This window comes from Lissotriton vulgaris, chromosome 7 (genome assembly GCF_964263255.1).
Source record: "Lissotriton vulgaris chromosome 7, aLisVul1.2, whole genome shotgun sequence".
Taxonomy (NCBI): Eukaryota; Metazoa; Chordata; class Amphibia; order Caudata; family Salamandridae; genus Lissotriton; species Lissotriton vulgaris.
In genome coordinates, this window is record NC_141695.1 from 1,201,813,222 (window position 1) to 1,201,839,174 (window position 25,953).

The 25,953-nt window shown below is 47.5% G+C and overlaps 1 protein-coding gene across 1 annotated transcript in view; it reads right to left on the bottom strand.

The window, feature by feature from the left end:
* The window catches only part of PELO (pelota mRNA surveillance and ribosome rescue factor), a 314,258-nt gene that overhangs the window by 221,323 nt on the left and 66,982 nt on the right, over nt 1-25,953 (bottom strand). Inside the window, exon 4 of the mRNA XM_086931709.1 lies at nt 694-784. Within this exon, the coding sequence (XP_086787835.1) occupies nt 694-784 (91 nt within the window). The remainder of the gene's footprint in view (nt 1-693; nt 785-25,953) is intronic.

The window sequence follows — 25,953 nt, forward strand, 5'->3', positions numbered from 1 at the left end:
GCTGAGGAAAGTTGTCTGGATGTTTCCTTGCTCCACCCAGAGAACGGTAGTCCAGGCACTTGTGACCTCGAGAATAGATTATGGTAACATTCTCTATCTAGGGGCCAACAAAAATATACTGCGGAAGCTACAGGTAGTGCTGAACGCTGCAGCTAGATTACTATGCCGAATTCCCAGAGTCACTTCCATCTCCAGCCATCTACGTGATCTCCATTGGTAGAAAGAGGAAAGCTGTGTCAAGGTCAAAGCTTTGAGCTCAAGCCCTGGCCCAACCCTATCACCCTTCACGATTACTGCGTTCAACTACCCAGGGTAATTTTTTTTGGTACCCACCCAGGGTCAGACTCTCATGGATGGGAGGTCGCTTCTTTGCCTTTCTCGGCCCCATCCTGTGGAACACTCTGCCTGTATCTCTTCGTCATGAAACAAATTTCGCAAACTTTCGCAAAGGTCTAAACACATGGCTATTTAACCAATAATACCATACTTTTGTTCCATCCTTCAGGCTGGCGCTGGGAAACCCTTTTTGGATAGCTCTGTGGCTTAGAAAAACAATTTAACATAACATAACAATACCACATTGCGACAAACTCAATAGTGTGTGCCATGCTCAGCTGTCCTCTGCGGCCCCACACATCACTCAGCTACACGTGCCATATATTGGTGTATTCACAACGCTTCGGTCACACTCACCTATCCGCTCCAGCACCACACTGTCCCACTGCTTCTTGGCCAGAGTGAACTTGCGGTTGAGCTCCAGCTCAATTGTGTGGTAAGCCCCCATCTGAAAATGGCACAAAGAGAACATGCGTTGATGGGACAGAGGTACAGATCATAGTTAACTGTCGCCCTCACCCTGTTTTTACTGGAAACATTATCCTTAAGGTTCCTTGTTCTGGACAAAGGCACTTACATGCAGAAGCCTCTTCCATTGCACAAATATACTCAGTGAATATGGGTTGCAGGGCCTGTCCTCTCTTTTCAAACCTCAAGTGTCTTCAGACAAGCCCCATCCCTCTTGTGCCTCTAACCCTGGCTCTATCATAACTTGCTGCATGACTTCAATGAAATCAGTTATGCCCCATGTGCCCCATATCTGGTCCCTGCCATAAAGGGTATAAAACCAGATCAGTCAACAAGACCCCGTGATCCTCAACCTAACTGAGGTTTCTTGATGTACGAAGGCCGAGTCAGGCTTGGGCCAAATGTCTACCTCTTCCCCAGTCCCTTGGAACTGCTGCGCAACTTCAAATCTAAACCTAGCATCTTGGGTACTGAATACTACCTCCAGTACCTAGAGAAGTTTTTAGTTTTGGAAAGAAAGCAAGTCTGTTAAATAATTCAACAAGCATTTTTATTTATGTGTTGGTTTTGAAAACAGATAAATAAATGGCATTCTCATTTACAATGCCAATAGCTTAATCTCTCGCAAATGCGAGACCTATTGGATTTGCAATGCAATAGGTCGCGTATTTACGCGAGTTTAAGCTATTGACATTGCAAATAACGCATTTTATTTACGTTTCAAAAACACACACAACAAGCATATGTATGCATTTATGTATATGTATGCATGCATTTATATAGATCTGCAGATGTATATATGTAGGTGTGTATATATATATATATATATATTCACTGAAAAAACCATGGGTTATAGACCATATATAGTTAGGAATTAGCATTTACAAAACCTTATTTTACTCACACAAAACCATTGAAATTCCATATATAGTTAGTTGCACTAACTATATATCGCGCACCTGCAATCCACTGCTGATGATGTCACATCAGTGATGTCATCAGTGATGTCACTGACCATGTCATGAATGATGTAATATGTGACATCATCAGCAGTGGATTGCGGGTGCGCGATATATAGTTAGTGCAACTAACTATATATGGAATTTCAATGGTTTTGTGTGAGTAAAATAAGGTTTTGGAAATGCTAATTCCTAACTATATATGGTCTATAACCCATGGTTTTTTCAGTGAATTTTCAAGGTTTTGTAAATGCTAATTCCTAACTATATATGGTCTATAACCTATGGTTTTTTCAGTGAATTTCAATGGTTTTTTTAATAGCAAATATCAAAAGCTGTAAAATGTCAAGTACGTGGTAGGTAAAAACATTTTCGTGTCTATGCACGCTGATGTGCTTTGAACGCTGCCCCCCCCCCCCCTCTTTTCTTTTAGGAGTATTCTCTCTTTGCAGATAGTGAAGGGTAGGTAACGCAGGCCTTTGCCCCCGTTGTAATCCGTCGTGCCTGCTTCCCTCTCCATTTGATTGATTGTTATCCAAGCATTTACTGTTTTGGAATTGGTTCTCTTTGGTTCATTCTCTATTTACAAACAAGCACAGAGTCGCAATACTCGGTTTAGTCTTTACAGATAGTGAAAAATCGTTAGAAAAAACAAAAGGAATCAAGCAAAATCAGTAGGCCACTAATGGGATCTCTTTTTGACCTCGCTAAAATAGAAACATTAGGAACAACAACTCATGAGAAATATGAAACTAGTGAGAGGAACGGAGCTCGACGCCATGATGGCTGCAAGACAGCTCGGCTCCGCCGCCCACCCCGCCCAAAATAACGACAAACCCTATGCAAATATTATAAATATATACAACACACCAGCAAAGTAACAGGGTAAAACGTTTTATTAAATAACTATTTACATGGCAGCCTGCTGCAACATCGATCCAAATGCATGCCGCAGTTCCCGGGATTTCTCCCCGACTACTCTGCGGCCTACGAGATGGAGAGGCCGGGGCGTTGACTAGGCGGGGCCTCCGGCCGCAACCACAGCGCCAACGATCGCTGCTGACGGAGGGGAGCCTTGCCGGTGACAGCCACTGATCTGAAGAACCGCTGCCTGCGGTGCCTCCCTGAGCCGCTTGACGGAGGCCCCCGAGGGGAGGTGTGCTGGCGCGGACTCGGAGGGGGCGCTTGGCTCCTGCCCCCTTCCCAAGTCTTGTTGCCCTGGTGTGGCCTGAGATCGCCCCCGACATAGGCGGCCGGCTCCCGGGGTCCGGCGGAACTTTTTGCCTTTTGGTGACTCTTCCATTCTGGACCTTGTCCCACAATCCGTTTGATCTGAAGACACGTCCTGCGGCCTGGTCCCTGAATGTGTGCAAGGGGAAGGTATTGATTGGATCAAGATGGCGGCTTCACACAAAGCTGACTCAAGTGTTGCTGCTGATGCTATGCAGACAAAAACTGGTTTTCAGTTTGTACATTCTTCAGGATTTTTCCATCCAAGGCTGGTTGAGAGTTTGTAGAACGATGGCTTCAGATTTTCAACATACTACTCTTCAACATTCTTCATAAATGGAATTCTGGTCCTGCCGCTACTTATTGGAGACATTAAACTATACTCTGGACCTGCCTGGCCTCGACCAAAATGGCGCCAGTATGGGAGCGACTTGTAACTCCTTATGACGTTCTAGTTACTTAGCCTTGACGTTATGGGGGATGTATGCGGTCTTTGTGCACATGGCGGGCGGGGAAGGGTACTGACTGGGAATACGGACAACCCTATTGATGTCGATTTTTCATTATTGATTATTGTATTAATAAAGCTTCGAAGTAGTGTAACCCATGATACTCGCCCATGGTGTGCGTATGGACGATTTTATTGTAACTGATCCTGTTATACTTTCAATTAAAAAATCAACCTTCACTGATCCTACAACCGTTTGTCACGTTTAGTTTTTTCAATTAAATGGCTCGCTTGTTACATACTCCTATACCCCTGGCTTTTGAAAGACACCATCTTGAGGAATAAAGGGCTGCGTCAAGGGTGGTATTGCCCAGAACGTCTTGTTTTCTAGCGCTCGTAATGACGAAGCCAGAACTGCCGAAAGGGATTCTGGTCCTGCCGCTACTTATTGGAGACATTGAACTATACTCTGAACCTGCCTGGCCTCGACCAAAATGGCGCCAGTATGGGAGCGACTTGCAACTCCTTATGACGTTCTAGTTACTTAGCCTTGACGTTATGGGGGATGTATGCGGTCTTTGTGCACATGGCATGCGGGGAAGGGTACTGACTGTGAATACAGACAACCCTATTGATGTCGATTTTTCATTATTGATTATTGTATTAATAAAGCTTCGAAATAATGTTACCCATGATACTCGCCCATGGTGTGCGTATGGACGATTTTATTGTAACTGATCCTGTTATACTTTCAATTATAAAATCAACCTTCACTGATCCTGCAACCGTTTGTCACGTTTAGTTTTTTCAATTAAATGGCTCGCTTGTTACATACTCCTCTACCCCTGGCTTTTGACCCTTTCCTACACGCGGTCTGTAGTACCGCCCTCGGGCGATCTATGTAATGAACAGACGACCATTGCCGAAACACAAGGGAATGCATCTCAGAGAGATAAGTCAAGTACGTGGTAGATAAAAACATTTTCGTGTTTATGCACGCTGATGTGCTTTGGACGATGCCCCCCCCCCCGCCTCATCATTTAGATTACCACCGCCCATTGCACAATCCCCACGCAAAAAAAACGTTTTTTTTTAGTTTTTTGCTCCGCTGGGCCCTTTTAAAGCCTCCACATCAAACCTAGGGGGTCAGGGAGGATCTACTATGCCCCCTTATGGTCATTTCCCCCTTCGTTTTGGCCTCCTCTTGTCTCTCGATCCTACCGAGAGACAAGATGGCGGCCGCTCCGGACTGTTTAGAATGTTGACAGACACCGGAGAGCCAATCAGCTTCGCTTCGCGAAGTTCCGTTACGCGTCAAGTACGCGAACCGGAGCGCTACCCGGAGCGCTGTCACAGATATATATATTTTTTTGAACGTTAATTTATCAAAATCCACTGGAGCACATATATTGAGACCTAGCAAAGGCACATCGGGCTAACAGTCCGTACAATTTTGCCAAGTTTCATGCAAATCCGTTCAGCCGTTCGAGCTAAAAGTGAGGCCAACCGCCCTATGGAAATTAACATGGGAAAAACGCGTTTTGGGACCCCCCTTTTTTCTCGGCCCCCCCTTGACGAACCCCCCCCAAATTTTCAGGGGCTGCTCAGAAACAAAATGTGCCATTTTCCTGAAAATTTCAGCCAATTCCGTCCACAAACGCCAAAGTTATTAGACATAGAATTTTCAAAAATCCCATAGAGAAAAAATCCTAACTATATATACCTACTGGCGACCGCCAGTAGGTAATATATATATATATATATATATATACACACACATACATATAAATGCATATGCATATATACATATATATTTATATATGTGTGCGCTTAGAGAGGTGTAGAGGTAGAGAGAGGTAGAGCGAGAGGTAGAGTGAGAGGTAAGAGGTAGAGAGTAGTAGAGAGTGAGTAGTAGAGTATAGAGAGTACTAGAGAGTGAGTACTAGAGAGTGAGTAGTAGAGAGTGGGTGGTAGAGAGTGGGTGGTAGAGAGTGGGTGGTAGAGAGTGGGTGGTAGAGAGTGGGTGGTAGAGAGTGGGTGGTAGAGAGTGGGTGGTAGAGAGTGGGTGGTAGAGAGTGGGTGGTAGAGAGTGGGTGGTAGAGAGTGGGTGGTAGAGAGTGGGTAGTAGAGAGTGAGTAGTAGAGTGTTAGTAGTAGAGAGTTAGTAAAGAGTAGAGAGTGAGTAGAGAAGAGAGCAGTTGAGAGTGAGTACTACGAGTGAGTAGAGAGTAGTAGCGAGTAGTAGAGAGTAGTAGCAAGTGAGTAGTGGAGAGTGAGTAGTGGAGAGTGAGTAGTAGAGAGCGAGTAGTAGAGTAGAGCGAGTAGTAGAGAGTGAGTAGTAGAGAGTGAGTAGTAGAGAGTGAGTAGTAGTGAGTAGTAGAGAGTGAGTAGTAGAGAGTGAGTAGTAGAGTATAGAGAGTACTAGAGAGTGAGTACTACAGAGTGAGTAGTAGAGAGTGGGTAGTAGAGAGTTAGTAGCAGAGAGTTAGTAGTAGAGAGTAGAGAGTGAGTAGTAGAGAGTAGTGGAGAGTGAGCAGTTGAGAGTAGTAGAGAGTGAGTACTATGAGTGAGTAGAGAGTAGTAGCGAGTGAGTAGTAGAGAGTAGTAGCAAGTGAGTAGTAGAGAGCGAGTAGTAGAGAGCGAGTTTTACAGGTAGAGTAGAGCGAGTAGTAGAGAGTGAGTAGTAGAGAGTGTGTAGTAGAGAGTGGGTAGTAGAGAGTGGGTAGTAGAGAGTGGGTAGTAGAGAGTGGAGAGAGTAGTAGAGAGTTAGTAGTAGAGAGTGAGTAGTGGAGAGTAGTAGAGTGAGTAGTAGAGAGTAGTAGCGAGTGAGTAGTAGAGAGTAGTAGCGAGTGAGTAGTAGAGAGTAGTAGCGAGTGAGTAGTAGAGAGTGGTAGCAAGTGAGTAGTAGAGAGCGAGTAGTAGAGAGCGAGTAGTAGAGTAGAGCGAGTAGTAGAGAGTGAGTAGTAGAGAGTGAGTAGTAGAGAGTAGTAAAGTGTGAGTAGTAGAGAGTAGCGGAGAGTGAGTAGAGATTAGGAGCGAGTAGCAGGGTGAGTAGTAGAGTAGTGGAGAGTGAGTAGAGATTAGTAGAGTGAGTAGTAGAGTAGTAGAGAGTGAGTAGTAGAGAGTAGCAGAGTGAGTAGTAGAGTGAGTAGCAGAGTGTGAGTAGTAGAGTGTGAGTAGTAGAGTGTGAGTAGTAGAGTGTGAGTAGTAGAGTAGTCGAGTAATAGAGAGTAGTAGAGAGTGCGTAGTAGAGAGTGAGAAGTAGAGAGTGAGTAGTACAGAGTAGTAGAGAGTAGTAGAGTGAGTAGTAGAGAGAGTAGAGAGTAGTAGAGAGTGAGTAGTAGAGAGTAGTAGAGAGTGAGTAGTAGAGAGTGAGTAGTAGAGAGTGAGTAGTAGAGAGTGAGAAGTAGAGATTAAGTAGAAGAGAGCGAGTAGTAGAGAGGGAGTAGAGAGTGTCTAGTAGAGTGAGTAGTAAGTAGTAGAGAGTGAGTAGGGAGTAGCAGAGAGTGAGTAGTAGAGTGAGTAATAAAGAGTGAGTAGTAGAGAGTGAGTAGTAGAGTGAGTAGTAGAGTGAGTAGTAGAGTGAGTAGAGAGTGAGTAGAGAGTGAGTAGAGAGTGAGTAGAGTGAGTAGAGAGTGAGTAGAGAGTGAGTAGAGAGTGAGTAGAGAGTGAGTAGAGAGTGAGTAGAGAGTGAGTAGAGAGTGAGTAGAGAGTGAGTAGAGAGTGAGTAGAGAGTGAGTAGAGAGTGAGTAGAGGGTAGTAGAGAGTGAGTAGAGAATAGAGTAGTTGAGAGTAGTAGAGAGTGAGTAGTAGAGAATGAGCACTTTGAAAGAAAACCCGACAGAATTTCCATACAGTTTAGAGTTCGGATGTGTAGCCGTGGCCCCGTTGGGTAGCAGGAATGTGCACAGTAAACTAAAGAGGTTCCCAGTAGTACCGGCTGCGGCATGCAGCAAAAGAGAGAACTTTGGGGTTTAAATTCCTGGCATCGTCACTGTGACCGAATGTGTGGTTCTGTGTAAATAACGTAATATCCCCCTTCTGCCTTCTTTAAAAGAACCTGGCCATATAACCATGATTGCCCGTCATTTTTGTGCGCTACGCAAATGCGATAAGCCACGAGAATTTGAACTACTCTGATCTTTTCTGGAAAACTTGCTCAGTGTATGTAAATTAATTATTTTGTGTGTAAGTGTAAACAATTTTCTGTAAAAGTGCTAGATTGTCAAGATGTATGTAGACCTCTAATTTCACCGTTTGTTAAGTAAATTATTAATCATATAAAGCAGCTCTATTCGTCCTGGGGGGAAGGGGGCAGGAGGTTGAATAAAAACTCATTTTTGAAGCAAATACTTTTGGTCTGAAATATGGCTGCAGCAGGATATCATTCTCGACTGAATACCCCGAGAACAAATGCACCCAGAGAAGACAGCCCGGTGGGTTGAGTCTTGAGGGGCAACATCTCAAGGCCGGGGTTAGAGCACTATCAGCCAGATTCATCAAGCGAAATGCGCTCGCAAAAGGGCCAGATTCTGAAAATCTGGCCCTTTGCGAGTGCAATTTTTGCATTTGGGATTCATCATCCCAAATGCAAAAATCGCTAATTAAGAATTCGCAAATTTGCGAGGATTAGTGTTAGAACTGGCTATTTCTGGTAGGCTAAGGCTGATGCCAAAGCCAGGCAGAAACCACCATTCTAGTCAGGGCAAGGAAGTCACACGCCAAGATAACCCCTGCTCACTCCCTTGGTAGCTTGGCACAAGCAGTAAGGCTAAACTCGGAGGCAATGTGTAAAGAATTTGCGCCAGCACACAACAGCAACAACATACTAGGCACACCACAAAAGGACTCCACACAAGGTTATTATAAAATAACTTTTGTATTGTCAAAACATATCAGATAAAAAAAAATCAGACATGTACATTGTGCCAACTGACACGGGCAACATTCATAAGGGATTATTTACAAGATAGGGCCACATGGGCCACTGTCAGAATCAGCACTCAGTAGAAATGAAATACTGTCAGAAATTAGAATAAAAGAATATAGAATCACTGTAGCACAAAGTAACAGTTATAAATCACATCCAGTAACTACTGGGAACCGCTAAGTACACACTACACAACCCTAAACACCTTAGGAGCATGTCACGCAGGGAACCAGGACCTTACTAGGACCACCTGTACTAAAAAGAACAACCACCTAAGTATCACACAGCATTTAGGGGTCTAGGAAAGAACACATTACCCATGATGCATAATTATACATTCAGAGGAGTAGTAAAGAGAAACACATGATGCATAAACCTACACATTCAGCGGTGTTCAGAACAGAGCACATGATGCAATAAAATACATTCAGGGGTGCAGCGCAAGAAGACACATGATGCCTAAAACATTCAGAGGTGCAGCGCAGGGAAAAGGAAGACACATGATGCATAAAAACATTCAGAGGTGCACAACAACTCAATAGCGCAACAACACACAGCAGGCAGTTACCATCCTAGACATAGCAGATAACCACATTGCGCACAACTTACATAAGCCACCACCTGTGGCAGTCCCTAGGCCAACTGGCCTTGTTGGGGCAAAGATGCCCCGAGTCTCAATGTCAGGGTGCGCTGCCATGCAGCGCCAGTCTCAAGAAAAGAAAGCCTAAACGTAGCAGCTGGCACTAAGTGCTGCGCAGCTGTGAAGGCCTGGCACCACTGTGCCCTCTCTGTCCCACACAGGGACTCTCTCCTGAAATTGCGCCTACACGGTGCAGCTGCCCACTAATTGCTGGGCAGCTGGGAATCTTCAAAACTGCGCCAGGGCCCTCACTGGCCCTTAGGCGCAAACTGCGCCACTGCTCGAGCCACACAGGCTCTGGGCATCACACATGCCCTAAACGTTGGAGCCACAGAGGCTCTAAAAGCACTGGTCAAACGTTGGAGCCACACAGGCTCTAAGAACAATAGGCCCCGTGGAGCCCTCAGGCTCTGAAAACAATGGTGCCCCCTAGAGCCCCACTGGACTCTCCAAACGTTGGGGCGACCCACTGCCAACCGGGGCCGCCCTTGGTCGGAGTCCCCCCTCTGGGGGACTCGAGATACCGCGAATGCCCCTCGAGACTCTCAGGGCTCGTAAAACATTTGTGCCCCCTTTGAGCCTCTCAGGGCTCACAAGAAAAATGCAGCCGGTGGTTGGAGTCCCGCTCGGGGGCTTGAACACAGAGATACGCCCCCGAGCCTCATCAGGCTCTACACACCGGAGGGGGGGGGGGCACGGGCACCGGCAATGTGCCCCGACGGCCCCCCTCTCCCCTCTGAGCTGCACTCACCGGTTCTCTTGTGCGGCGGCGGCTGGGGGACGGAGAGCTCCCGCTCCTCTGGACTCTCCAATGCTGCTGCCGGACTCCTCTCTCTCGCCGGGGCTCCCTCCGCACACAGGAGCCCCAGCATCAGGCCACGCTACCTCCTCTGCTCCCGGGGCTCCCTCTCTGTCACGGGAGCCCCGCAGCGGCCGCCGCCATCTTCTTCCCCGGTCTCCCTCTCTGATCACGGGAGACCGGCAGAACAGCCAATCAGCTCGCAGGTCTTCCAGACAAGCCTCCCGCAGCCCACCAATGACAGCGCGGCGCCGCGGAAGAGCTTCGTCCTGCCAGCCAATCCCTGCGCGGCGTTCCTGAGGGGGGCTCGTCCTCCTCAACCAATGAGAGGACAGTTTCGCCGATCTTTGTTCTCCGTGGTCCCGGCGAGGCTTCTCAGGCAGTTTCAGGCCCCGGGCTGCAGCGGTGATTCTCCGGCGGCATAATCGGGATAATAAGATGCCGGGTGGGCACCAGCCAAAGCCCACAAAGCGCCCCCCAGCGCTAGAACACAATAAAGCGCTCCTAAGCTCTATGGCCAAAGATAAAGCGCTCCTACGCGCTAGGGGGAAATAAAGCGCTCCAAAGCGCTAGCAAACAGGCAGAGCGCTCCCAGGCGCTCAGGGGGAAGCACAGCACTTCCAGGCGCTAGGAATACAACTCAAGCGCTCTCCACAGGAAAATGCAGCTTCTCCATGCTGCAAAAGGTCCCAGAGATCCCCAGGGGCAAAGCCAAGTCCCCCCCCCCCCCCCATCAGCCCAAGCAAGGCAGAAGGGTCCCCCAGGAGTCCAGGAAAGTCCATCAGAGGTCCAGGGGCTGGGCAGGGCCCAGGGATTCCCCTGAGCCCCAGCAGCAGCATGCCCCTGGCAGATTCAAGTTAAAAACAAGAACAAATTGGAAGGGGACACAGCCCCTTCTTATACACAGAAAAGTCTTTGAAGTATTTGTGTAGGCAGTGTGAGAACCAGCTAGAACTGGTTATAGGGAAGTCCTGTCAGTATCAGGGACAGAGGTGACAGTCGCCCAGCGGGGGTGGAGCCAGCATTGTGGTTAAGCTGGCACAGCCCTTCACTATCAGGTGCCATCTCCTCCCACTTCCCTGGCAGCAGATGCTGCCTTTCATCCATGAGCTGACTCAGACAATCTCCTGGGCTCTCCAGCCCCTGTCACCCTCAAACCAGACAGTCAATCCACAAGCAGGCCCAGGCACTCTTGACCCAGGCTCACCAGTTAATCACACGCCAGACACAAATTACACAAATATGTCAACTTCTAAAAGTGGCACTTCTAGACTAGACACACTCATGCCGCATATACCATTTCGCAGCATTCAGTCTCACGAGTTTGCACATATCAAACTCGCCCCTGCACTCCCCACACATCAGGAACTACCATGGGCATACATATTCCCCATTCATCCCTATGGGAGGGCAGCTTACTCACCACACATACACAGAGAGCTCAAACACTTTACACTGTACCACAGTGAAAAAGTGCGCAGAGGCCTAAAATCATCACCACCAGGTTCCAGAAACAGGCTAGGAAAAAGCAAAAAGTCTCGGGGTGAACCTGCCCAAAGGGCCGGGTCCAACACAACCCCCTTCCAGCCAAAACGCAGGGTAGACCAATCACTCCACTGATGGGCTTCCTTGCTTTGGGCGACAAAACACGGACCCGCACGGCAGGGACACCCTCCGGTTTTGCGCCACTCTGAACCTACATGGTTTCCTCCAAACAAGAACTCTCTGACACAACTAGGATACCCCACTGGTACTCCCTAGTCATCCACAGCAAAGACCATCCAAATATCACAGGTCCTAACCAATCCACAGAGCGGGGGGCAATAACCCCTTGCACACAATAGCCATTCTCAACTCTTCCTCAGTGTAGCTACAACTACCACTGATCCTTCAACCTAGGGGTCATACCCTCAGGCTGACCAGAGGTCACGGGCAAGAATGCCCCACCCTACCTCTACTTCTGGGTTTCCGCACCCTCACAGAGAAGCACTCACCAGAACACAATTCTCCTACCAGCTCAGGACCTCACTCCATCACTGGTCTACCACCTGGAAACTATTTCACTTCTGAGGTACAAAGCACACAGCACAGTTCCTCTTCCAGCAGGAGGGGGGACACAGCACACAGCAAAGTCCCCTTTCCTCTACCTTAGTGGAAACAACAAACTGCAGGTGAGCCCCAGAATACACAGCAAGGGCAGCCCCCTCAGTCTCTTCAGCTGATCCACTTTGGCAGAGATTCCTCTTGACCTAGAAGTTTCCTAATCTCCCAACCTAAGATCTAAACCCTCAGGTTGCACCGGGGTCAGAAGTAAGGACACCGTCCCTCTGCACCCCCTTCCAGTTCCATGACTACAGGCCCAGTATGTCTCAGGCTAGACAGAGCACACGCCAGCGGCGTATCAGCGACACACTCTCCTCCAGTACTCCCTATCACAGGGTAATTCTCAGTATGTCCCAGGCTAGACAGAGCACACGCCAGCGGCGTATCAGTGACGCACTTTCCTTCAGTACTCCTTCCAGGTCAGGCCACAACCCCAACCTGGCTTTCCCCCCTGCTCGAGGAACGACCTCCAGAGGCTTGTAGGTCAAGCACTCTAGACGGTCAAATGCTCAGCGAGCCAGGACTTCTGCACCCTCCACTTAGGAGCGGTACTGCCCAACACTAGGACTGCCGGAGTTCTGGTTACAGACACTCCCCGTCATCTAGACACAGGAAGATCCTCCTCAAATGACCTATGTACAGCTTAGGCCCCTGACCTGGCGCTCCCTTAGGGAACCCTCCAGGCCCTGAGATAGGGTTTCGGGCCAACATGGGACACACCGTCCCACATTCACTCCGCCTCCACTGAGACAGGGCGTGAGCCCCTACCCCCCTACCATACTACTGGGACCTAGCTGGGTTACACATGAACCTCTTCCCCTTCACAGGATCATCAGATACACAAGCCATTACTTTTAAAATCACTTCCTAATGCCTCTGCAAGACATCTAGCACACCGCCAGACATCCACCTTCTTGTCCAGTGCCTCTGCAGGACCTCCTGCACACCACCAGAGGTACACCTCACGTGCAAGCTCCTTAAAAAAAAAAAACTCACACCAACTCCTCCAGTTCAGGACACCACTCATCCCCACACTCCCCCTCCAGACTGGTGAGACAGTTCCTCACTGCCCCTGACTCTCAACCTGTACCCCTCTTACAGAGTACAAGGCACCATACTCTGGGAACTGGGAATGGGACTTCACGCACACTGGACACATTTAAGCTGCCACCACTGGATCCTACCATACTGGGGAATCCAGACACACACACTACACTCAGGCGATAACCACCCTCCTGAGCTAGTCATTTCTCCTCCACACTCCCTCTCTTCCATCAACCCACACAGGAACAGGACCAGGGATGGGCACTGGACCCAGCAAGGGATTCTTAATCTATGGGAACCTCCCCCTCTACTGGCGTCCCGCCCTGTCAATTTCTCTAATCTGCCACTAAACATAAAGTGCAGAAACACATTTGAAAATGACACTCGAGGAAAAACAAAAATCCAAAACAATAATCCCAAACATGTGACTATCTGAAAAAAATTGCAGAGTTTTGTAATGTAGCCAGTGGTCGCTGTGGCACTGCGCAAACACAAGTCCAAATCCGCACCGCTGACCACCAATGTTAGAACTGGCTATTTCTGGTAGGCTAAGGCTGACGCCAAAGCCAGGCAGAAACCACCATTCTAGTCAGGGCAAGGAAGTCACACGCCAAGATAACCCCTGCTCACCCCCTTGGTAGCTTGGCACAAGCAGTAAGGCTAAACTGGGAGGCAATGTGTAAAGCATTTGCACCAGCACACAACAGCAACAACATACTAGGCACACCACAAAAGGACACCACACAAGGTTATTATAAAATAACTTTTGTATTGTCAAAACATATCGGATAAAAAAAAAAAATCAGACATGTACATTGTGCCAACTGGCACGGGCAACATTCATAAGGGATTATTTACAAGATAGGGCCACAATGGCCACTGTCAGAATCAGCACTTAGTAGAAATGAAATACTGTCAGAAATTAGAATAAAAGAATATAGAATCACTGTAGCACAAATAACAGTTATAAATCACATCCAGTAACTACTGGGAACAGGTAAGTACACACTACACAACCCTAAACACCTTAGGAGAATGTCACGCAGGGAACCAGGACCTTACCTGTACTAAAAAGAACAACCAGCTAAGTATCACATAGCATTTAGGGGTCTAGGAAAGAACACATTACCCATGATGCATAATTATAAATTCAGAGGAGTAGTAAAGAGAAACACATGATGCATAAACGTACACATTCAGCGGTGTTCAGAACAGAGCACATGATGCAATAAAATACATTCAGGGGTGCAGCGCAAGAAGACACATGATGCCTAAAACATTCAGAGGTGCAGCGCAGGAAAAAGGAAGACACATGATGCATAAAAACATTCAGAGGTGCACAACAACTCAATAGCGCAACAACACACAGTAGGCAGTTACCATCCTAGACATAGCAGATAACCACATTGCGCACAACTTACATAAGCCACCACCTGTGGCAGTCCCTAGGCTAACTGGCCTTGTTGGGGCAAAGATGCCCTGAGTCTCAATGTCAGGGTGCGCTGCCATGCAGCCCCAGTCTCAAGAAAAGAAAGCCTAAACGTAGCAGCTGGCACTAAGTGCTGCGCAGCTGTGAAGGCCTGGCACCACTGTGCCCTCTCTGTCCCACACAGGGACTCTCTCCTGAAATTGCGCCTAAACGGTGCAGCTGCCCACTAATTGCTGGGCAGCTGGGAATCTTCAAAACTGCGCCAGGGCTCTCACTGGCCCTTAGGCGCAAACTGCGCCACTGCTGGAGCCACACAGGCTCTGGGCATCACACATGCCCTAAACGTTGGAGCCACAGAGGCTCTAAAAGCACTGGTCAAACGTTGGAGCCACACAGGCTCTAAGAACAATAGGCCCCGTGGAGCCCTCAGGCTCTGAAAACAATGGTGCCCCCTAGAGCCCCACTGGACTCTCCAAACGTTGGGGCGACCCACTGCCAACCGGGGCTGCCCTTGGTCGGAGTCCCCCCCTCTGGGGGACTCGAGATACCGCAAATGCCCCTCGAGACTCTCAGGGCTCGTAAAACATTTGTGCCCCCTTTGAGCCTCTCAGGGCTCACAAGAAAAATGCAGCCGGTGGTTGGAGTCCCGCTCGGGGGCTCGAACACAGATACGCCCCCGAGCCTCATCAGGCTCTACACACCAGAAGGGGGGGGGGGCGCGGGCACCGGCAATGTGCCCCGAAGGCCCCCCTCTCCCCTCTGAGCTGCACTCACCGGTTCTCTTGTGCGGCGGCGGCTGGGGGACGGAGAGCTCCCGCTCCTCGGGACTCTCCAATGCTGCGGCCGGACTCCTCTCTCTCGCCGGGGCTCCCTCCGCACACGGGAGCCCCAGCATCAGGCCACGCTACCTCCTCTGCTCCCGGGGCTCCCTCTCTGTCATGGGAGCCCCGCAGCGGCCGCTGCCATCTTCTTCCCCGGTCTCCCTCTCTGGTCACGGGAGACCGGCAGAACAGCCAATCAGCTCACGAGTCTTCAAGACAAGCCTCCCACAGCCCGCCAATGACAGCGCGGCGCCGCGGAAGAGCTTCGTCCTGCCAGCCAATACCTGCGCGGCGTTCCTGAGGGGGGCTCGTCCTCCTCAACCAATGAGAGGACAGTTTCGCCGATCTTTGTTCTCCGTGGTCCCGGCGAGGCTTCTCAGGCAGTTTCAGGCCCTGGGCTTGAGGTTCCGTGACAATTGTAAGTGGTGTTTTCGACTCGCACGAATATGGTCGAGTCTGGTATCTATGAACCGCAAATGACGAGTTTAGTAAGTGTGCGCAGTTTCGCTGTGCTAACTTAAACCGTTCGTTTGTTATATGGGTTTTTCATCTGTACCCACGGGTTCCATCTTAGATACGCATCCATTTTGTCTCTTGCCCTCAAGTAGCCAGCGAACGGACGCTGTCCGCTTCGCGACCCTGGGACTCCCAAGACACATGTCCTTTGTAAGTGTCTTTATGATGAGGGGGATGATACTGTAAGGCAGATGGCCCTGCTCGAGGCTCATCTCGCCGTGCCGGTTTATTGTCTCAGCCGTGCATCTCATTAGGCACGTCCCTTTGATGCCTGTATCTCGTGTTTCCCGATACCTCCCCTTTTACACCCTTTCCGATCTCCCCACTGTCTCCGTCTTCCTCTGCACCTGTCTCTGTTCCTATTTCGATCTGTTTTACTGCCGATTGGAATGCACTAATGTTGGGAAGATGGGTTTTTACAGTTGGGAACCGCCAAATGTTTCCGCACTTATGTTCTGGACCTTATGTGTATCAAAGTGACCAAAGCGACCCCTCTGGGGGATAATTATGGGAACCGGGTTGTAAACTTTTGTGTACCATGTTGTCCTATGGGTAAATTCTGTATAAAAGGAGCGATCCACAGAACCAATTTGAAGCAGTCTCCCCAAGTTGCACGTGTTGTACTTGTCGTGACTTCTGTGTTCCCTGCAGTAAATAAACCTTGAATCTTTGACGCCGAAGGAAGTGTCCCGTGTCTCTGTCATTTGTACGCCGGAGCAGGTTACCCACGAAGGTTTCAGGTGTTGTGCCTGGCACCGCTGGGTCTTAAAGAACCCAGTCCTTCAGGCTGCGGCGGTGATTCTCCGGCGGCATAATCGGGATAATAAGATGCCGGGTGGGCACCGGCCAAAGCCCACCAAGCGCCCCCCAGCGCTAGAACACAATAAAGCGCTCCTAAGCGCTATGGCCAAAGATAAAGCGCTCCTACGCGCTAGGGGGAAATAAAGCGCTCCAAAGCGCTAGCAAACAGGCAGAGCGCTCCCAGGCGCTCAGGGGGAAGCACAGCGCTTCCAGGCGCTAGGAATACAACTCAAGCGCTCTCCACAGGAAAATGCAGCTTCTCCATGCTGCAAAAGGTCCCAGAGATCCCAGGGGCAAAGCCAAGCCCCCCCCCATCAGCCCAAGCAAGGCAGAGGGGTCCCCCAGGAGTCCAGGAAAGTCCATCAGAGGTCCAGGGGCTGGGCAGGGCCCAGGGATTCCCCTGAGCCCAAGCAGCAGCATGCCCCTGGCAGATTCAAGTTAAAAACAAGAACAAATTGGAAGGGGACATAGCCCCTTCTTATACACAGAAAAGTCTTTGAAGTCTTTGTGTAGGCAGTGTGAGAACCAGCTAGAACTGGTTATAGGGAAGTCCTGTCAGTATCAGGGACAGAGGTGACAGTCGCCCAGCGGGGGGTGGAGCCAGCATTGTGGTTAAGCAGGCACAGCCCTTCACTATCAGGTGCCATCTCCTCCCACTTCCCTGGCAGCAGATGCTGCCTTTCATCCATGAGCTGACTCAGACAACCTCCTGGGCTCTCCAGCCCCTGTCACCCTCAAACCAGACAGTCAATCCACAAGCAGGCCCAGGCACTCCTGACCCAGGCTCACCAGCCAATCACACGCCAGACACAAATTACACAAATATGCCAACTTCTAAAAGTGGCACTTCTAGACTAGACACACTCACGCCGCATATACCATTTCGCAGCATTCAGTCTCACGAGCTCGCACATATCAAACTCGCCCCTGCACTCCCCACACATCAGGAACTACCATGGGCATACATATTCCCCATTCATCCCTATGGCAGGGCAGGTCACTCACCACACATACACAGAGAGCTCAAGCACTTTACACTGTACCACAGTGAAAAAGTGCGCAGAGGCCTAAAATCACCACCACCAGGTTCCAGAAACAGGCTAGGAAAAAGGAAAAAGTCTTGGGGTGAACCTGCCCAAAGGGCCGGGTCCAACAATTAGCATTTAAAGAATCTCTATTAGAGATTCTTCAAATGCTATTCATGAAACATTTAAACATTGCGAATTTGCAATTTAGGAGCGCTATGTACCACAAAGTCAAACCTCGTGGTAAATAGCGAAAACTTAGAAAAATGCATTTAAATGCATTTTTCTAAGTTGCATGTTACAGTCAACACATGTCCTTTGGACATGTGTGTGCACATCATCAGTGTAAATTCACATTTCAGGGGTGCTACAGGGTGTCCTTCGGACACCCCTGGCACCCTTGAAATCGCATCCTTATTTGCGATTAGCAATTTGCTAATCGCAAATAAGGATTGACTCCCCATTCATTCCTATGGGCCTTTACGCCAGGCCCATAGGAATGAATGGGGAGTCAGTCCTTATTTGCGATTAGCATTTTGCTAATCGCAAATAAGGAGGCTGTAGGAATCTCAATTTATTTTGAGATTTCTACATGAATCCCGATTTGCAAGTCTTTAATAGCGATTCCTTAATAATCGCTATTAAGGACTCGCAAATCGGGACTTTGATGAATCTAGCTGTAAATCCTCACACGGAGAGTGAAATCAGCGATCTGAAGTTATTTACAGCACGCGGCACGAAGGCGTGCGACAGACCGCTGCGTTATTACTCATCATTATAGAAGTAGTAACGGTGGCGCTAAGAATTACGATTATAGTATAAAATATCAAATAAGGAATAACATGCGTAATATAATATACATAAAAATGAAAACAGTAAACCGAATATTAATATAAATTAACGCCAATATTAATAATAAATATAATAATAGTAATAATAACGATTACAACACAAGAGAGGTAATAAAAATAAAATCAAAAACAACACTTGTAACTGTATTGGAGGGACAGGTTTTCTTGCGCTCCGGAGGAAGATTCACTATCTGGTATACCTGGTGCGCCTCACATGTACCTCACAACATAGCGCCTTGTGCCTGGGCGGGAGGAAGGGGCGCCCAGAGGCACAGCCGGCCCCAGGACATGTTACAGAGGGGCAGACCCCAGCAGTGCAGGTTGCGTAATATATATTGCACCTGCGAGAAGTGCCTTCCGTGGTGTATGCAAAAACTCACAGGTGAGTTGGGATCAGCGTCTCGAAGCGCCTCAGGGGTGAATACGCGCTTTACAAATAAGGCATCAAATATCCATGCATAAAACACATTATGGCACGACACCCGCATTGCACGTGGCCATAACATAAAGCAACATGCCAAACGGCGGCCACATGTTCTGTATTACGCAGCGCTAAAATACAAGCGCCATTAACAAACCGTGATGTAACGACCTGGAATATAACACACCATACCAGACCATAACAGTGCATAGCATAGCATCAGGTACACAGAATTAGGTAATGGGCCAAGCCAAGCTATAACATCCCAGTGCCAGGCTATATCAGAACTACCATACCATAATACTCCATAATATACCACCTTATGTTTATTATTCCGTCGCCTTTGGCGAGGCTCGTGCTACAGAAATGACACTCGCGCCCCTACAGTGTTAAGTACCTTTCTGTAACACACAATGTGCATAGTCATTTTCGTCATATCGCGCTATCTGTACCATTCCATCCGCAACGCCCATACCATAACCTTGCTTTCTATACTATGCGACGTCACACATACTGTATATAGATTTCCCTAGCACACCATGTCATTACCTGTTGTAAAATGTCAGAATATTCTACAGTGTATATAGTAGGACGAATTGAAATGACTTGATCGCACTAACTAAATGAAATGTACAGATGAATCTAACTGACCGCACAGAAAGTGTATATACGTTTTGTGTAAAGTTATATGTTTTGTGATGTAAATACGTTTTTTGTGGCAATAACCTCACATAATTTGTTGTGTATAAGAGGAGAGCTTTTGAAACTAATGTAGATACCAATATATAAAAAATACAAAGTAAAGTTAAATGAGTTATAACGCAGAGTCAATAAAAGGGACTTCTGTGATATTAGTGACTTTCATTCATGGTGTCAGAGGTACTTTTGCTGTGAAATAATGCATTGGACGCCTGGCACCGGTGCCGTCGGGCTGTTACCCCGGTTGATTTCTCAGCCCCACGCCCTCGGGGGTTAGTATTTAAATAGAGAGCATCATTTTGCTGGGTTGCGGGTGTCGGGTCCCCGTGCAGCCTTGCTTCTCTGTCGCGACTAAACGATCAGTAGGACTTCACACGAGGGGCTTGCGGGGCAGCAATCACATCTTCGTGTACCCACATTTTGTTCTAGGAAATGCTCGCAGTTTCTTTTTTATCAATACAAATCGTATCTCATTTACGATATTGGTGTGTCTGATTTCCAGTGTTTCCAGCAAGTGATGTCGAGGCGCTGCATGAGGCACGTGAGTCAGATAAATGAGGGAGCAGATTCCCCGTTCTGGAGGAGAAAGCCCTCTAAATTCAGGAGCTGGTACTGCCCGTGGCTTCTCTCTGCACCCACGGGTCATTCCACAGCCGACCAGAGAGTTTCAGAACCACCGACCAACTTGCGGCAGGACTGAGATCACCAGCGGTCTCACGGCACGCGGCACGCAAGGGAGGGTTGTCACCACAGACTAGAACACAGCAACTCTGCCACAGACCACTACACTGCGGGACAGAGAGCCGCAGAGCATTCTCCCTTGGAACAGAGAACCACAGACAAGTCTATCGCCACAGACCATCGTCCCTAGAGACAGAGGCAAGGAGCCACAGGCTACACCCCGCGCTAGCCTCCCACGAAGTGACGGAAATACAGACCACCCCACGGCCGTCAAGCGTGCTACAAGTGCAACCCCTACCCCCCAGATCACCACACAACCACTGACGCAAACCGGCCGCCGCCGACAAGACACAGAAGAGCAGAACCACAACCAAGCATCGGAGAGCACCCTCCGACCGTCCACCGAGACGCAGAGTCACAAAGAAGCCGGCTAGAGTTCAGGACCTGGGACCACTCTACAGCAAGCCACGGTGCAACAACGTGCAGCTGAGGACACAGGTAGAGACCGGGAGAGGTGTGTGTGAGCGAGAAAAATATACACAACAAAGTGTGTGAGGAAAGACAGAGATAGGGGAGAGTAAGAGTAAGTAAAAGAGATAGAAAAGAGGAGTAAAGGAGAAGTAAATAAGCAGAAGGTGGAGAGAGGGCTGGAGGATGTAGGGAGTGGGAGAGCAAAAGAAAACTAAGGAGACGGGGAGGGATAGAAACAAGAAAAACAAGCATTTGCAATGCAATAGGTCTCGCATTAGGAAAGTTTGAGCTATTGGTATTGTAAATGACCATTTTTTTATTTATGTTTTGTTTTTGAAAATAGCGAAATTAATAGCTTTGTCATTTACAATGCCAAAAGTTATAACTTTCGCAAATGTGACACCTATAGCATTTGTAATGCAATATGTGTTGTATTTACGTGACTTACATGTATTAATCATACAAATAACAATGGCTTTTAATTTTTTTTCAATAATTAATACTTAACCCCTTGGGTGCTTGAGAGATTTTCCTCCTGTGCTGCATTCCCTTCATTCCCATTGTTCATGACGAGCTCAGCTCGTCATGAGCACAGCTCAACCGTGCCTCATGTCGAGCTGAGCTCGTCATGAGCATCAAAGGGGTTAAATAAAAGTTATTGTCATTTATAATGGCAATAGCTTAAAGTTTTGTAAATAACTTTTGTGAAGATTATGTTCAGTGTAATTTATTGTGACGAAAATCCAAGAACAGAAGTGAAATATTAACATTTGTGTTACATTTGCAATAAAGTTTGAAACATTGAGAGGACATATTTGAACCAGGTGTTGTTGAATGGTTGCACAGATTGATGAAGGTGGCGCGGAGAGATGTTGTGATGGCTAACGAGTGATGCTGTGGCGTTCAGTGATGCTGTGGTAGCGCATAGTGATGTTGTGGTGCCCCCGAGTGATGCTGTGGTAGTACAGAGTGATGCTGTATGCTATGCTATGTTTTGCTATCCTATCCTATGCTGTGATTTGTTATGCTATGCTATGCTGTGTTTTGTTATGCTATGCTATGTTTTGCCATGCTATGCTTTATTATGCTATGCTTTGTTTTGCTATGCTATGTTTTGTTATGCTATGCTATGCTATGTTTTGTTGTGTTTTGGTATGCTATGTTTTGCTATGCTATTTTGTTTTGTTATGCTATGTTTTGTTAAGCTATGCTATGTTTTGTGTTTTGCTATGTTTTGTTATGCTATGTGTTGTGTTTTGGTATGCTATGTTTTGCTATGCTATTTTGTTTTGTTATGCTATGTTTTGTTAAGCTATGCTATGTTTTGTGTTTTGCTATGTTTTGTTATGCTATGTGTTGTGTTTTGTTATGCTATGTTTTGTTATGTTATGCTATGTTTTGTTATGCTATGCTTTGTTTTGCTATCCTATGATTTGTTTTGTTATGCTATGCTATGTTTAGTTTTGCTATCCTATGCTTTGTTTTGTTGTGCTATGCTATGTTTTGTTGTGTTTTGTTAAGCTATGCTTTGTTTTCCTATGCTATGCTTTATGCTATGCTATGTTTTGTTATGCTATGTTTTGTTGTGTTGTGTTTTATTATGCTATGCTTTGTTTTGCTATGCTATGCTTTGTTATGCTATGCTTTGTTATGCTATGCTTTGTTATGCTATGCTTTGTTATGCTAAGCTTTGTTTTGTTATGCTATGCTATGTTTTGTTATGCTATGCTAGGTTGTGTATTGTTATGCGATGTTATGTTTTGCTATGCTTTGCAATGCTATGTTAAGTTCTGTATGCTATCTTTTGTTGTGTTTTGTTATGCTATGCTTTGTTATGTTATGCTATGTTTTGTTATGTTTTGTTCTGCTATGTTTTGTTGTGTTTTGTTATGCTATGCTATGTTTTGTTCTACTATGCTATGTTTTGTTTTGCTATGCTTTGTTATGTTATGCTATGCTATGCTTTGTTTTGTTATGCTATGTTTTGTTATGCTATGTTTTGCTATGCTAGGTTTTGTTATGATATGCTTTGTTGCGTTTTGTTATGCTATGTTTTGTTTTGCTATCCTATGCTTTGTTTTGTTATACTATGCTATGTTTTGTTATGCTATGCTATGCTGGTGAGGGTGTGTGAGGGTGTATGATTGTGAGTGCGGGTGAGTGGGTATGCGGGTGAGGAGGTGTGCGGGTGAGGGGGTGTGCGGGTGAGGGGGGGTGTGAGGGTGAGGGGGTGTGTGAGGGTGAGGGGGTGTGTGAGGGTGAGGGGGTGTGCGGGTGAGGGGGTGTGCGGGTGAGGGGGGGTGAGGGTGAGGGGGGTGTGAGGGTGAGGGGGTGTGTGAGGGTGAGGGGGTGTGTGAGGGTGAGGGGGTGTGTGAGGGTGAGGGGGTGTGTGAGGGTGAGGGGGTGTGTGAGGGTGAGGGGGTGTGTGAGGGTGAGAGGGTGGGTGAGGGTGAGAGGGTGGGTGTGAGGGTGTGTGGGGCGTGAGGGCGAGAGGGTGTGAGGGTGAGGGTGAGGGGGTGAGAGGGAGTGTGAGAGTGAGAGGGTGTGGGAGGGTGAGAGGGTGTGGGAGGGTGAGGGTGTGTGGGGGTGAGGGTGTGTGTGGGGGTGAGGGTGTGTGGGGGGGTGAGGGTGTGTGGGGGGGTGAGGGTGTGTGGGGGTGAGGAGGTGTGTGGGGGTGAGGAGGTGTGATGGTGAGAGGGGGTGTGATGGTGAGAGGGTGTGTGACGGTGAGAGGGTGTGGGAGGGTGAGAGGGTGGGTGAAAGGGTGAGGGGAGGTGAGGGGATGTGAGGGTGAGGGGATGTGAGGGTGTGAGGGTGAGCGAGGGGGTGTGAGGGTGTGTGAGAGTGAGGGGGTGTGAGAATGAGGAGGTGTGTGAGGGTGAGGAGGTGAGGGGGTTTGAGTGTGAGGGTGTGTGAGGGTGTGAGTGGGTTGTGGTGGTGAGGGTGGGTGAGGGTGTGACGGTGAGTGAGGGTGTGTGAGGTGAGAGGTTGGGTGAGGGTCCGAAGTAAATGGCGGCAGGGCAGACATCATAAGACAGAGAGAAAAGACTGCGTGGTGACTGCGTTGGTCAGTTTCAGAATCAGAAGGGGCAGAGTCAGCACAGTCTGCAAAGGATCAACGTGTCTAGAGGCAAAGCATAGCGGATGTAGCATTGCAGCTAGCAAGTTGAGTGTTTTCAAGCTGAGTGTCCCTAGAGAGATGGCAACACAGCAACAGCATTTGAGGAGCAAAGCTACTGTAAACAAGCACGGTAGGTTTTCACTATCGTCCAGAAAAAAAACGAGAAAGGTGCAGAGAACGCCGAACAAAACACGGCTTCCCTGCGAAATGGATGCAAAAAAAACCAAGCTCTCAGCATTGCTGTGGCGAGGGAGCAGGAGCCCATTCCTTTGAAGTTTGATGCCAAGGCTCAGACAAATGGTGGTGTGCGATGTGCACGCGGGGGGCGGGGGAGCGGCAGCCTTTGAAGTCTGATGCCGAGGCACAGACAAATGGTGGTGTGTCTCGTGGCTGGCCCTGTGCACGTGCATAGCTCACATGAACTCTACGCGATCCGCAGTTTGGTAGACTTTTTGAACCGCTTACTATAAATCTCGCTGATTTATCCCTGCGGGATATAATAAGCGAGATCTAAAAAAGAGCTCGCCATAACACAGCGTTTTGTCTGTAAGCCCCGTCTTTTTCCAGATTGACTTACCCGACTTCCTGCTGGGATAAAAGGTTCCTTATCTTCTTTATGGGGTCATCTGGACCCATAAAGTAGATGAGAAAGCTTTTACGCCAGCAGTAAGTCGGGAAGTCAATCTGAAAAAGACGGGGCTTAAAGAGAAAGAAGAACGTCACTAGGACCTCTTCTCCAATGGATGGCCACCGTTTAGGAGGCCAGCCAATGGATAAGAGGGGCGGGGCTTAACCCTCGCGAGTGAAGTTCTCCTTAAAACATAAAATCTCGCGAGCTTGACTGCGCATGTGCGCAGTACACCACGTGAGACCTAAAAATAGAAAGTATGTGATACTTGGCAAAGTCAATTCCAAGATATGTGTGTTTTCTTTGAACTTCATCAAGTCCCACTCCAGTTTAAATATTGAATAACCGTATGGCATAACTACAGCATTTCACAGATCTGCCACACTGAATGACTGTCAGCAGGCTGCTAGTGCTTTGGCACCTCTGTCCACGTTCATTTACTGATGTGTTCAATTGTCACCTTTGAGGTGTAGAGGATCTCCTGAAAACTTTTGTTTAAGTTAGAGGGGACAATTGATAATAAAACATGAAGAGACTGCTCAGTCTTACCTATAAGTAACTTTACACCATGGAAACGAGCAACACAAATAGATTTTTAATTCACACAGTTTGCAAGATTGCTTTATGCTTTGCATTCTCTCTTGTGCTTTTCTCCTCTTTGAAGAGTATCATCACAGTTCTATTATTGAGACTATTACTGTGTACAGTCAGCTAGTTGGAAGGCCACGCTGTGCTGTATGGAGTTCAGATATCTTCACACCTTAGAACTGAGGATCCCGTCACAGACTAGAGTTCGATTTGTGGTATGTTAAGATGGATAATCAGTAGTGCACATGGAAGAAAAGGATACTTTCATGTGTAGGTTTAATCATATTTGTTGTAGACATTAGTGGTATTAGTTTGGTGTGTTTTATTGTGGTGTGGTATATGATTTCAGAAGAATCAGATGCAATTGTGAACTCTGAGGTCCAACTAGATTGTACCACCAAGTTGTACTGTATGCTCTATTTAATGTTGTCTACCTTATATTTGCAACACATTTATAAATAAGGGCTGCTCGATTTAACATGTGCAAGCATTTATTTTCCAAGTTAACTTGATTGAACAATGTACTTATTCATCATTTCAAAGGCAACCAATCAGTGTATGTTCAAATACTACATCACTCCAAAATTATAATATTGCTTATTTAAATTGTGCATAGGAATGCTTCCATTGGAATACATTACGAACTGTTTTACATCTGAAAAGTACGCTCAATCATCACGCTTTTGGTCACATTTAATTCCTTATCTCCTCTATACATTAATTACAGAAACTAATCATTTATTGGGCGGTTTTTAGCCAGCCTTGGCAAAGTGAGCAGGGCTTATTTTAACATGTTTATGTCATTTATGCAAACAAAGAATGCACATAGCATTTGTCAAGGCCTATGTTTAGATCAACTGGGACATTAAAGCCAGATCAATTGGCTTTACCTATACTTTTTTTAACAGATGTTGCTCAGTGGAATAATATAACTGAATGAGACCT